Source organism: Anolis sagrei, chromosome 5, assembly GCF_037176765.1.
Source record: "Anolis sagrei isolate rAnoSag1 chromosome 5, rAnoSag1.mat, whole genome shotgun sequence".
Classification (NCBI taxonomy): Eukaryota; Metazoa; Chordata; class Lepidosauria; order Squamata; family Dactyloidae; genus Anolis; species Anolis sagrei.
The window spans coordinates 1,684,884-1,699,665 of NC_090025.1; the positions used below are offsets into that span (position 1 = coordinate 1,684,884).

The 14,782-nt window shown below is 45.1% G+C and overlaps 1 protein-coding gene across 8 annotated transcripts in view; it reads left to right on the top strand.

Annotated features, from left to right (window-relative positions):
• Nucleotides 1-14,782, top strand: part of DYSF (dysferlin) — a 284,587-nt gene that overhangs the window by 76,783 nt on the left and 193,022 nt on the right. For 4 of the 8 annotated variants that reach the window (XM_067468433.1, XM_067468437.1, XM_067468432.1 and 1 more), the window contains exons 14-19: nucleotides 3,058-3,126; nucleotides 3,220-3,263; nucleotides 3,523-3,605; nucleotides 6,540-6,581; nucleotides 12,307-12,422; nucleotides 14,087-14,200. In XM_067468433.1, coding sequence (XP_067324534.1) covers nucleotides 3,058-3,126; nucleotides 3,220-3,263; nucleotides 3,523-3,605; nucleotides 6,540-6,581; nucleotides 12,307-12,422; nucleotides 14,087-14,200 — 468 coding nt within the window. The remainder of the gene's footprint in view (nucleotides 1-3,057; nucleotides 3,127-3,219; nucleotides 3,264-3,522; nucleotides 3,606-6,539; nucleotides 6,582-12,306; nucleotides 12,423-14,086; nucleotides 14,201-14,782) is intronic. The other 4 variants (XM_067468436.1, XM_067468439.1, XM_067468434.1 and 1 more) reach the window with 1 other exon arrangement.

Sequence of the window (14,782 nt, forward strand, 5' to 3'; positions counted from 1 at the left end):
AGAGAAGCCAGTTTTAAACCAGAGAAGGAAGGAATTTCCTCCGCTTGCTTTTCCCTGCTTCTGGAGTAAAACAACTACTTTCAAAGTAAAGACCACCCAATGAAACAGGAAATAACACCTTCAAACCATTAACGAAAAGATTTGGAAATCTTGGAAGTTTCGAAAAGTTTTGAATTTTTTTTCTGTGAAAATCGGAATTGATTTTAGAATCGAATCACCAGCATCCCCTAGATCCGAAAAGAGTTTTGAACCATTATTTTTGTGGATCAACCAAGGCTAGGGAAGACCTTTATAAACAAGCCCCTTGGTTTCCCTACGGATGTCCCGGTTCTCAAACGCTCTGTGCTTCAAACCTCACAACCTCTGAGGATGCCTGCCGTAGTTACAGGAGTAATGTCAGGAGAGAATGCTTCTAGAACATGCCCATACAGCCCGAAAAATCTACAACCCAGTGTTTCCAGCCTTAAAAGCCTTAGACAATTCAGCAGGCAAGTGTTTGCAAGTCTGAGATTTGAGCAGTCCCAAAGTCTAAAGAAGTCTGTGCTTGGCTCAGAGTGGGATCACGTGATCTGCAGCCTCTCCAACAACTTGGAAAACATAGAGCAAGGAAAGGAATCTGCCTATCACAACATACATACAATAAGGCAGGATAGGATTATGGGTAAGCTAATTACTAGAGGCTTGAAGAAGGTTGTAATTTCCTCAGATCTTGCCATTTCTTTCCTCTGAAATGCCAGGCAATGGAATTTGCATAATGTTCTGTTCCTGGTTTGAAAGTGTTATTATTTCCTGTTTAATTGTGCGGTTTGGTAAGGACCACTCGCGGCAGACATAACACAATTTGGACCAGGTGTAGGGGCCCACGCCAGCAGAGCTTAAGTCAGATTGCCCAGGGAGGGGTCAAGGATTTCCCTTGTAGGAGGAAGAAACAGTTTATGAAGAAAGCTGGAATGTGTCCAGAGGAGGGCGACTAAAATGATCAAGGGTCTGGAGAACAAGCCCTATGAGGAGCGGCTTAGGGAACTGGGCATGTTTAGCCTGAAGAAGAGAAGGCTGAGAGGAGATATGATAGCCATGTATCAATATGTGAGAGGAAGCCACAGGCAGGAGGGAGCAAGCTTCCTTTCTGCTTCCCTGGAGACTAGGATGCAATGGGACAATAGCTTCAAACTACAAGAGAGGAGATTCCACCTGAACATGAAGAAGAACTTCCTGACTGTGAGAGCCGTTCAGCAGTGGAACTCTCTGCCCCGGAGTGTGGTGGAGGCTCCTTCTTTGGAAGCTTTGAAACAGAGGCTGGATGGCCATTTGTCAGGGGTGATTTGAATGCAATATTCCTGCTTCTTGGCAGAATGGGGTTGGACTGGATGGCCCAGGAGGTCTCTTCCAACTCTTTGATTCTATGATTCTATGAAAGTTGCCTGTCCCTTGTGGACAAGATTTAAGCAAACCGCCAGTTAATTCAAAGCCTTGAAGTATTTGTGTGATTTATTGACGATTTAAGCAACGATAAAAACTTTGTTGAACTTTCTAAGTCTTTAAAAGAACTTTGTGTGGGGAAATCCGAAAGGCCTCTCAGCCGAGGCACCCCCGGCGTCCCGTTGGGCATTCAGAAAACACGTCCTGTCTACAGACTCTTTCACAGGCCCAGCGCGTGACAGCACAGCAGTTGAACAAACTTTTCCTGTGTTTTCATGATAGGACAGGTGTGTTCTTGGGGGTATCCAGCCACTGTTTTGCAGTGGCTCCGGTCATTTCTGGAGGGCTGCACCCAGAAGATGTTATTGGGGGACATCTGTTCAACACCACATCCTTTGACTTGTGGGGTTCCACAGGGCTCTATACTGTCCCCCATGCTGTTTAATATCTACATGAAGCTGCTGGGTGAGATCATCCGGAGTTTCGGGGTGCGGTGTCATCTGTACGCAGATGACGTCCAACTCTGTCACTCCTTCCCACCTGCGACTAAGGAGGCTGTCCAGGTCCTGAACCGGTGCCTGGCCGCTGTGACGGACTGGATGAGGGCGAACAGATTGAAACTAAATCCAGACAAGACAGAGGTACTCCTGGTCAGTCATAAGGCCGAGCAGGGTATAGGGTTACAGCCTGTGCTGGATGGGGTCGCACTCCCCTTGAAGGCACAGCTTTGCAGCTTGGGTGTGATCCTGGACTCATCGTTGAACCTGGATCCCCAGGTTTCAGAGGTGACCAGGGGAGCATTTGCACAGCTCAGGCTCGTGCGCCAGCTGCGCCCGTACCTCGGGAAGTCTGACTTGGCCACGGTAGTACACGCTCTGGTCACATCCCGCCTTGACTACTGCAACGCTCTCTACGTGGGGCTGCCCTTGAAAACGGCCCGGAAGCTTCAGCTAGTCCAGTGCGTGGCAGCCATGTTACTAACAGGAGCGGGACGCAGGGAGCACACAACGCCCTTGTTGTTCCAGCTCCACTGGCTGCTGATCTGCTACCGAGCCCAATTCAAGGTGCTGGTGTTGGCCTACAAAGCCCTAAACGGTTCTGGCCCAAAATACCTTTCTGACCGCATCTTGGCCTACGAGCCCACGAGGACCTTGAGATCGTCTGGGGAGGCCCTTCTCTCGATCCCGCCTGCCTCACAGGCACGCCTGGCGGGGACGAGGGATAGGGCCTTCTCGGTGGTGGCCCCCCGGCTGTGGAACACCCTCCCTGTGGACATCAGACAGGCGCCCTCCCTTATGGCATTCCGCAAGAGCCTAAAGACATGGTTATTTGAGAAGGCGTTTGACTAAGTGCTACAACAATTGGCAATGACGATTGGAACAGAATATGATAACGAGTTTGGTTTATGATTCTACGATGAGACGGCGCGGATGATTTAGTGTAATTGTATTATTGATAGTTATGTTGATTTTGTTGTGATATTGCCTATTGTAAACTGTTTTTTATATGTTGTACACCGCCGTGAGTCGCCCTAGGGCTGAGAACGGCGGTCAACAAATGCAGCAAATAAATAAATAAATAAATATCCCAATGAGCCCCCTCCTTTGACTACCGATTTTACATTTTTTCCCCCTGCAGCTTTGCAGCAAAATCGTGGAGAAGAATGCCAACCCGCAATGGAACCAGAGCATCACTCTGCCAGCCATGGTGAGCAATGGGGCTTGCCAAGGGATTGGGGAAGGGGCTTCTCATTGCCATTTGGATTGCTGCCATTGAGCCCCCTTTTCGTTGCCTCCCCAGTTTCCTTCCATGTGCGAGAAGATGCGGATCCGGGTCATTGACTGGTGAGTCAGCCGTGGAGCAAGACCAGGATTGCATCCGCACCACTCTAAACTGCTATGGAGTCCTGCAAGTTGTAGTTTCACAAGGCCATTAGATAACTCTGCTAAAGAGGGCTGGTGCATCATCAAACCCCAACACTCCAGGATTCCTTAGCATTGAGCCACGGTGGTTTAAAGTGGTACCAAACTGCATTAAGTCTGCAGTGGGGATGCACCCCAAGAATGGGAATAGCAACTAGATGTGTACCGATGGTCATTTCAGGGACCGGATGACCCACAACGACATCATTGGCACCAGCCATCTCTGCATGTCCAAGATCTCCGCTTCCGGAGGGGAACTGGAAGGTATGATTGCTTTCGTGGGTTTTAACTCTATGGTTCTTGTATATAGGTTTCAATTCGTCTTATGTTTTAATGTATGTACTAGCCATCCCCTGCCACGCATTGCTGTGGCCCAGACTGCGTATATGTGTTTTGTGTCTATATATGTGTGTGTATATATTTTTGTATATGTATGTGTTCTGTCGCTCGCTGGGCCTGTAAATAATTGTCTTTAAACAGGACGTGTGACTTGAGCCCAGCAGGAAGCCAGGGGGCCCTGAAAAGAAATTCTCAGAGATTTTCCACCACAAATTATCTTTAGATGGCCTGTGAAGTATAACAAGGTCCTTTATTAATGAACAATCAAACAGAAACTTTTCTTGTCTTCAGTAAAGTTAAACAACTGATTCCAGGCTTTTATGCAACTGGTGGCTTCCTAATCTTGCCCACGAAGGACAGGCAACTGTCTTCAATAACTTCTTCTTTACTTTAAATGGAAAATCCCCTTTTTAACTTCTCCCAGGCTGACTGTAATCTTATCCTTACTGATGTGGGCTCTGCTACCGGGTCGAACTGCGTCTCGATCACCGAGTGGACCTACCAGTAAGGCCAGTAGACTCTCTGGCTGGAGTTCTTTTGTCTTCCAAACTGTTCACCCTCCAAATTTCCTCAAAGCTTTTGGACTGCTTCCCTGGAAATCTTTGGATGCTCTTAAGACTGTTTCCCCCCGGAAAGTCTTAAGGGTTGAAGCTTTTGTACAGGAGAAGCTTGTACACATCCTCTATATTAGCTTTCCTTACTGAGACTAACCAAAAAATGGCTCCTTTCCCAATTGCCCTGAGCAAGGGGCGGAACCAAAACTCAATGATGATGGACAGGTGACTTGCCCTACAACTGCAACCAAAGGCAGCCACCTTTCTGCAGAACCCTGAAGCCTTGAACTGCAAGCAAATATTTAATACAAAGCAAATAAAGTTGGAGTTCTGGTACAGCTGTATCAGCACAGTGTGTGTGTGTGTGTGTGTGTGTGTGTGTGTGTGTGTGTATATATATATATATATATATATATATATATACACACGGTTTTGTGCATGTGTTGTAATGTATTTTTTGGCTTTTAAAGTATTTTATGTTGTGTTTTTTAGTGTTTTTATGAGTGATGGTCACTTGTTGAACTGTCAGGTGTCTTGTGTCCAAATTTGGTGTCAATTCGTCCAGTGGTTTTTGAGTTACGTTAATCCCACAAACGAACATGACATTTGCATGGAGTATTGAAGCTTATACGGCCTGTTAGGACTTTATCGTTGGTCAAGAGTTGGAGGCTTAGGTGATGCAAATGTGACAAAAGAGATGTAGGTTGGCTGACAAATGACAAAGAACCCTCAACCTCACCATCTAGAGAAGATGTGGGCCAACTTTGGCCTTCCCTCCAGGTGTTTTGGACTTCCACTCCCAAAATCAAACAAGTCATGCCAGACTCATTTGATCTCTTCTTTAGATAGAGTTACAAGCTGGGTAGATGCGGGGAATGATGCCGTGGATGGAGTGTACCTGGATTTCAGGAAGGGCTTCTTTGACAAGTTCCCCCATGACCTTCTGGCAAGGAAACCAGTCCAATGTGGGAGAGGCAAAACTACGGTGAGGTGGATCCGGAATTGGTTGAATGGATGAACCCAGAGGGTGATTCTCCCCAAGGCTTCCTCTTCATCCCGGAAAGAAGTGACAAGTGGAGTGCTGCAGGGTTCCGTCCTGGGCCCGGTACTGTTCAGGATCTTCATTCATGACTTAGATGAAGGGCTAGAAGGCAGGATCATCAAGTTTGCAGATGACACCAAATTGGGAGAGAGAGCCAAGACTCCAGAGGACATGAGCAGGATTCAAAGGGATCTTGACAGATGAGAGAGATGATGGGCGAAAACTAACAAAATGAAGTTCAACAGGGACAAATGCAAGAGACTCCACTTTGGCAGAAAAAAATGAAATGCAAAGATACAGAATGGGGGACAAGGCCTGGCTCGAGAGCAGGACGTGTGAAAAAGATCTTGGAGTCCTCGTGGACAACAAGTTAAACATGAGCCAGGAATGTGATGTGGCGGCAAAAAAAGCCAATGGGATTTTGGCCTGCATCAAGAGGAGCCTAGTGCCTAGATCTAGGGAAGTCCTGCTCCCCATGCTCTCATCTGCCTTGGTTAGACCACATCTGGAATATTCTGGGCACCACAATTCAAGAGAGATATTGACAAGCTGGAATGTGTCCAGAGGAGGGCGACTAAAATGATCAAGGGTCTGGAGAACAAGCCCTATGAGGAGCGGCTTAAGGAGCTGGGCATGTTTAGCCTGAAGAAGAGAAGGCTGAGAGGAGACATGATGAGGGCCATATATAAATATGTGAGAGGAAGCCACAGGGAGGAGGGAGCAAGCTTGTTTTCTGCTTCCTTGGAGACTAGGACGCGGAACAATGGCTTCAAACTACAAGAGAGGAGATTCCATCTGAACATGAGGAAGAACTTCCTGACTGTGAGAGCTGTTCAGCAGTGGAACTCTCTGCCCTGGAGTGTGGTGGAGGCTCCTTCTTTGGAAGCTTTGAAGCAGAGGCTGGATGGCCATCTGTCAGGGGTGATTTGAATGCAATATTCCTGCTTCTTGGCAGAATGGGGTTGGACTGGATGATGGCCCACGAGGTCTCTTCCAACTCTTTGATTCTATGAATCGGGAGTTGATTTAGGAATGGTGGGAGTTGAAGTCCAAAACACCTGGAGAGAGGGCCGAAGTTGGCCCATGCCTGCTCTAAAGAGATAGAGAAAGGGACGGTCCCTAGTTTTGTGTCCTTTCCCCCATCAAGTCCTCCATCTTCCTCTCTGAGTTGGTCCTGAGTTCCAGTCTCAGTTCCTCTCCTTTCTGGCCAGGACAAAGAAACACCCTGACCTTCTGCTTTCTCTCCCTTCCTTTGTGCCTCAGAGGACTTCCCAGCTCCTGCAAAGCCCTTCCGAGCGACAGACAGTAGGTTCCTGCAGATCATGGCTTTCTCTTTCATGCGCTTGGGTTGCCTCTCCCCATTCTCACCCATGCTTCCCTTTGCTGCATGCTCAGAATCCAGATCCGCACGAGGTTGAAGCTAAACAAGGTTTCCCATGCCAAGTGTGTGCACTGCTGCCCCAACTATGCTTTGCATGCCATTGGAATTGAGATTGCCGAGTGATTGGAACCTAAGGATCAATCTTAAGAGTGTGCCTACACACTGTAGAAATCCAAATTTCCTTTTCCTTTCGCTGCTGGCCTCTAATCGAACGCCTGGCCCCAGAGCCAAGTCTTCAGTTTTCTAAAGGATTCTAATTGATTCCAACGATGCTTCATCTGACTATATTTTCCATACTTGGAACTTGTATCCCCGCATTAAGCTGTTCCACACACTCAGGAATTGGTTTCATTTCCTTGAGATCCTTTTATCTTTTTCTGTCGAAGTCTGGCAGAACGCTGAAGGCACTGTTCGGCCTGTCTGTTTTCACTGATTTCCTCTCGCCTATCTATTTGCTCATTAAGTCTCGCAGCTGGGCCAGAGAGTACTCAGGAAACCCCAAAGGCCATCCAGTCCAACCCCATAAGAGATAGATAGACAGATAGATGGATGGATGAACGGACAGGTGGATGGATGGATAGAAAGGTAGATGGATGAGTGGAAGGATGTATAGATAGATAGATAGATAGATAGATAGATAGATAGATAGACGGATTGATAGGTAGATGGATGGATTAGTTGATAGTGTTTTATCATTTTATGTTGTGCACCTGGCCCGCCCACTGTGTTTTATTTTCCATTATGTTGTTTTTGTAAGACTGTAGGTTTTATGTAGCAATATTAAATGATCACTCACAAGCCGGTTTTGCTTTGAAATGGATATATTGCTTGTATCTCTGCAGCAAAGAAAGACACTCTTGACTTTTCCCCACCACCACTCCCTTTTATACACCTTTCCTGCCCATCTCCCCCTCTTCTCAGTTTCCTTATTAGAGCTTGTTGCTTCACAAGTTCCAACACAAGGTTTCCAGTACCCTCTGCTGGCTTCAAAATGTCACAGAGAGAAAACTGAGGCATCCAGGATGTCACGGAGGGAATTTGTGATGTCTTCATGCCATCAGAAATTGACTCCTGATAGTTTTGTACTGTTTATTTTACTTGATTGGTTTATTGATTTTATTGAGATGTTATTTTGTTGTTTATATTTTGTGTCGCTGTAATGTATCGTTGGACTTGGCCTCATGTAAGGTGCTCTGAGTCCCCTTTGGGGAGATGCTGGTGGGGTATAAATAAAGATTATTATTATTATTATTATTATTATTATTATTGATAAACAGAGAGCTGGATGGATGGAAAGGTAGATAAATAAAAAGATGGATAGATAGAACGATAGATAGATAGATGGATGAATTAGTAGATAGATAAGTAGGTCGATAGGGAGATGGATGGCTAGAAAGAAAGGTCAATAGATGGATGGATGGATTAGTGGATGGATGGATGGATGGATGGATGGATGGATGGATAGATGGATGGATGAATTAGTAGATAGATAAGTAGGTCGATAGGGAGATGGATGGCTAGAAAGAAAGGTCAATAGATGGATGGATTAGTGGATGGATGGATGGATGGATGGATGGATGGATGGATGGATAGATGGATGGATGAATTAGTAGATAGATAAGTAGGTCGATAGGGAGATGGATGGCTAGAAAGAAAGGTCAATAGATGGATGGATGGATTAGTAGATAGGTGGATGGATGGATGGATAGATGGATGAATTAGTAGATAGATAAGTAGGTCGATAGGTAGATGGATGGCTAGAAAGAAAGGTCAATAGATGGATGGATGGATTAGTAGATGGATGGATTAGTGGATGGATGGATGGATGGATGAATTAGTTGATAGATAAGTAGGTTGATAGGTAGATGGATGGCTAGAAAGAAAGGTCAATAGATGGATGGATGGATGGATTAGTAGATAAGTAGATGGATGGATGGATGGATAGATAGATAGATAGATAGATAGATAGATGGATGAATTAGTTGATAGATAAGTAGGTTGATAGGTAGATGGATGGCTAGAAAGAAAGGTCAATAGATGGATGGATGGATTAGTAGATAAGTAGATGGATGGATGGATGGATGGATGGATGGATAGATAGATAGATAGATAGATAGATAGATAGATGGATGAATTAGTTGATAGATAAGTAGGTCGATAGGTAGATGGATGGCTAGAAAGAAAGGTCAATAGATGGATGGATGAATTAGTAGATAGGTAGATGGATGGATGGATGGATGGATGGATGGATAGATAGATGGATGAATTAGTAGATAGATAAGTAGGTCGATAGGTAGATGGATGGCTAGAAAGAAAGGTCAATAGATAGATGGATTAGTAGATGGATGGATGGATAGATAGATGAATGAATTAGTAGATAGATAAGTAGGTCGATAGGATGGCTAGAAAGAAAGGTCAATAGATGGATAGATTAGTAGATAGGTAGATAGATGGATGCAAAGATTAATAGATGGATGGATGGACGGACGGACATACATACATACATACGTATAGACTTCTGAGGAACCAACAACTGAATCAAAAACTGCTGGTAAATATGTATTGTCGAAGGCTCAACAAAAGATTGCCCCAGGCACTGCCAGGCCATCAAATGCTAATCAAGATGGTCAGTTGAAACATTCCCACCTAGCTCCAGCAGACAAGAGTCCTTTGTCCCACCCTGGTCATTCCACAGATATATAAACCCTTTTTCCTAGTTCCAACAGACCTCACTCCCTCTGAGGATGCTTGCCATAGATGCAGGCGAAACGTCAGGAGAAAAATTGCCTCCAGAACATGGCCATATAGCCTGAAAAAACCTACAACAACCCAACTGCTGGTGACTTTCTGCCACTTTGCTATTGACAGAGTCCTCACCTACTACATCTGCAAGGGATTTGGTAACTTCACAGTGGCAGATAGGAAGGTGCTTCAAAGGGTTACCACAAGGAATCATGGGTTGCCCTCTTCAAAAGAACTTTATAGGTCCCGTAGCCTTAAGAAAGCTCAGAGCCTTCTTAAGGACCCACCTCACCCGGCATATTGAATTATTACCACCTGGAAGACGGTACAGGATGACAAAGACAAGGACAAACCTACCGAGAGGCAGCTTTTCTCCTCGAGCTGTAACTATACTGAACTCTGTGGCTTTGCATTGATGTGGCATTGCGGGCTGTGTTGTGTGGTGGGAGTGTGGAGGGATGGGCGTGTTGCTTTTGTGTTGTGTGCTGGGGAAAACATTTAATTACGTTGTGCAACAGTACAATGACAATAAGTTATTCACCCCAGAAGTTTCCCCAGATCAGTTGTGTCCCAATGTAAGACTGTAGGTTTTATATAGCAATACTAGCTGTCCCCTGCCATGTGTTGCTGTGGCCCAGTCTGGTGATCTGGAAAATAAAGTAATGAGAAAGTGTTAGTTTCTAATATATGTAATTTCTTTATGCTTGTGGGTAAACAGTATCTCTTGCTGTTTCTTTGCCAGTGTTGATGTCTGTTTTGCCTACTCTGTGACATTCAACACATAATTGTCCTTCTTTAGGGGTCTCTTTCAAATCTATGATACTATATCTCTCTCTCTGTGAATCATATCCATGTATCTATCTATCTATATCTATCTATCTATCTATATATGGCTGGATGGCTCTTTGTCAGGAGGGCTTTGATTACGTTTTCTTGCCCTGATGAAGGGAGTTGGATTGGATGGCCTTGAGTATTTTCTGTTGGTCATGGGGGTTCAGTGTGGGAAGTCTGCCCTGATTCTGTCATTTGTGGGGTTCAGAATGCTCTTTGATTGTAGGTGAACTGTGAATCCCAGTAACTACAACTCCCAAATGTCAAGGTCTACTTCCTCCAAACTCCATCTGTGTTCATATTTGGACATATTGAGTGCTTTTGCCAAGTTTGGTCCAGATCCATCATTGTTTGAATCCACAGTGCTCTCTGGATGTAGGTGAACTACAACTCCCAAACCCCAGGTCAATGCCCACCAAAACCCTTCTGGTATTTTCTGTTGGTCATGGGAGTTCTGTGTGCCAAGTTTGGTTAAATTCCTTCGTTGGTGGAGTTCAGAATGCTCTTTGATTGTAAGTGAACTATAAATCCCAGCAACTACACCACCCAAATGACAAAATCATAATTTTTTTAAGTGATGGTCACTCCTTGTATTGTGAGATGTTTTGTTGCCAAATTCAGTGGGATTTTGTTCATTGGTTCTTTTGTTTTTAAGGTACTCATTATGCACAGAGCATTTATATATATATATATATAGATTAAATGATCACTCACAAGCCGGTTTTGCTTTGAAATGAATATATTGCTTGTATCTCTGCAGCAAAGAAAGAGAATACTGACTTTTCCCCACCACCATTTCCTTTTATACACCTTTGCTGCCCATTGTGAAGATCCCTTACCTTGCCAGCCTGGGTGGCAGGGCCTAGGAGAGGCAAGCTAGTTAGTTTCAGCCTTAGAAGGCCTGGCAGAGGGCAGCAGGAGCCATTTTAGTTTAGGGAAAGCTCCAGTTCAGAGAGGGGGAGTGGCCTAGGCCTGAGCCAGCCTTAGAGCAGCCAGGATTGGTTTGTTGAAGGGGGGCGGAGTTGGACTGTTTGGAGGGAAAGAAAGAAGCTGTTTTAGTGTTTCAGTCAGTCTGTTGATGTTAGAGTTAGGGCAGGATTAGAGAAGTTTTAGGAGTTCATGATTAGAATAGGCAGTTTGCCTGAAGTTTGCCAGCCAAGTGAGCTGTGGCAAACTGAGTACAGCTATTTAGGGAAGAAATAGCTGGGTTTTGTAACTTGTAACAAAGAAAGAACCATTCTCATGCAACCGTTACGCTTATAAGAACTAAAACCATTTTATCTGTAACAGCCAAGCTTATTAGACTGCATTCACTTCATTCTGTACTATATTAAATAAACTTTCCTTGTTTTTTTTTGAAACTTAAGCCTGAGTCAAGTGTACATTTGTGGATTTAGTCCCTTTTCCTTTTAAATCAACCTCACCTGTTTTCCTTCAAAGAAGCCCTTTAAAAACACAGTACTTGGTGGTCTAAAAAGCCTTTTCTTAGTTTAACCAGCTAGAGGGTTCCTGTTCATTTAGTGTATGGTGGCAGCGAAAGTTTAAATAGAGAATCCTCTCCTCAAGTGGTATATAGGCGCCAGTGAAGTCTTTATTTTAGAGGGACAGTTGGTGGGATTGTTTGACCCCCTGCCCAGACGCCATAAAGGAGCTTTCATAATTTGGTGTTAGATGGTGGGATTGATCGTATTGCCATCTGCGTAGTTATTATACCCATCTCCCCCTCTTCTCAGTTTCCTTATTAGAACTCATTGCTTCACAAGTTCCAAAACAAGGTTTCCAGCGCCCTCTGCTGGCTTCAAAATGTCACAGAGAGAAAATTGAGGCAGCCAGGATGATTCAGTCAGGATGTCACGGAGGGAATTTGTGATGTCTTCACGCCTTCAGAAATTGACTCCTGACACCCAATGACTCCTTCACCTACTTTGTAATGTCGTTTAGGGCCTCAGTCTTCTTTGGATGGAGCCTTCAGCCTTGGCAAGCTTTAGTAGGCCCTCCGCCAGACCCCAATCATACAGTTTCATTCATGACTTGGACTTTGCTAGGAATCATGGCTATTTCTTCTTCTCTCCGCAGTGGACGACGGCTTGGGATTCCTGCCCACCTTTGGCCCTTGCTACGTCAACCTGTATGGCAGCCCGAGGGAGTTCACTGGATTCCCCGATCCCTTTGAGGAGCTCAACACGGGAAAGGTGATCCCTTCCGCCGCTGGTCGGGAAACAGGGACGGAGAAGTGCTGCGGGATTGAAGCCAGATCTTGTGTCCGGATATCAATGATAGAGATTGTCGGCTCAGGTTGCCCGCTCATCACTTTGCCATTGAAGAGGTTGCAGTCTTTCTGTTCATTCACTAACCCTTGGTTCCTTTCCCTACAAAATACACACAGCTCTCCATATCCACGGATTCTGTATCCACAGATCCCACCGTCCATGTTTTGGAAAATGCTGTGATACATTCCAAAAAGTAAAGCCTGATTTTGCCATTTTATAGAAGGGGTGCCATTGCACTACATCTCTATCTCTATCTATAAATGTAATGTTTGTTTGTGGGATTAACATCACTCAAAAACCACTGGATGAATTGACACCAAATTTGGACACAAGGCACCTCTCAGGCCAATGAGTGACCATCACTCATAAAACACTGAAAAACATAGCAGAAGGGGCTTGAAAAGCCAACCCCCCCTAATTACAACTCATGCGCAAAACCACACACACACACACATACACACACAAACACACATATATGCATATATACACACAAAACCCATACACAGAAAGGGGGAATTATGGAAGGGAGAATGAAGGAGAGAAGGAGGGAAAGAAGGAGGGAAGGAGAGAAGGAAGGAGAGAGGTAGAGAAGGAAGGAAGGAGAGAAGGTGGCAGAGAAAGAGGGAAAGAAGGAGGGAAGGAGAGAAGGAAAGAAAGAAAGATAGAGAAGGAAGGAAGGAGAGAATGAGGGAGGGAAAGAGGGAAGGAAGGAGGGAAGGAGAGAAGGAACGAAAGAGAGAAAGAGGGAAGGAAGGAAGGAAGGAAGGAAGGAAGGAAGGAAGGAAGAAAAGAGACAAGGAAGGATGTAACCAAAGAGCAAAGGAAGCGAGAAAAGAAACAGGTAGAGAAGGAAGAAAGAAGAAGGGAAAGAAAAAGAGGGAAGGAAAGAGGGAAGGAAGGAAGGAGTGCAAGAAAGGGGGAGAAAGAAGAGAATCCTAGAGTTGGAAGAGACCTGGTGGGCCATCCAGTCCAACCCCACTCTGCCAAGAACTTGCTAAGAGGCAGACTATCTGGAATCCCTTACGCCCAAAGACTACGTCCCTGTGGATGAAATGAAATAGAAACAATAGAACACGTGTTATTGCAGTGCCGCTACTACACAGTGCAACGTAGCCAACTTTTACATCCAGTCCTGTCCTGCATGACCTGCCATCCCCCATATGCAGAGGATTGTGAGACAAGTGCCACAGAGTATCTCTCTTATAGTGGCAAAATTCCTCGCAGTGGCAACAAGGCTGAGATAGCAAATAACCTCAAGAAGCAGGAAAATCGCATTCAAAGCACCTCCAACAGAATAGAATCATAGAAAGCATTCGCCACAGGTGCAGGTGAAACGTCAGGAGAGAATGCTACTGGAACATGGCCATACAGCCCAGAAAACTCACAGCAACCTAAGGCTAAAGACCTTGCAAAACCACAACTTCTAAGATCCCAGAGTATAGAACCATGGCAGTCATGGTGGTGCCAAACAGTTTAGATAGTGGTACTCAATGTAAGTGGTCACTACTCCCGAATAATCCTTCTGGATGAAGCGAATTCTTCCTGGAGGCCGAGGGTTCCTAATGCCATTGTTTCCTCCTTGCCAGGGGGAAGGCGTTGCTTACCGCGGTCGGTTGCTGGTGGAGCTGGAGACCAAGCTGGTGGACCATGTCGAGCAGAAGCTGGAGGCCATTCCTGCGGACGACATCCTGCGCGTTGAGGTCAGAAATGCTCCACCCAATGCCCTCTGCCTCTTTAGGAAGAGATAATAATAATAATAATAATAATAATAATAATACTTTATTTGTACCCCACTACCATCTCCCCAAGGGACTCAGTGGGGCTTACATGAGGCTGAGCCCACAGCACATCAACAAAACAAAGGCAATAACAAAATAATCAGTGCAAAACAGTTAAAATAAATCTCATAAACAAAAGTAAACAATAGACAGCAACAATAACAACAAGCATTTAAAACCTATGGCTGGGCCAAATGCAATAATTTAAAATTTAAAAAATAATAATGCTGGACATGGACAAGGTAGGATATAACTGGGATAGAGCTTTCAGGTAGAGATGGGGCGCGCAGACAATCCTAAATCAGTGATAAAGTGCATTTAGGGACATATTGCTGAGGGTATTTCCTTATTCTGGGAAGGCACACTGGAACAACCACGTTTTCAGGCTCCTCCTAAAGACTGCCAGAGTTGGGGCATGTCTGATGTCCCTGGAAAGCGAGTTCCAGAGTTGAGGGGCCACCACCAAGAAGGCCCTCTCCCTCGTCCCCACCAATCGTGCCTGCG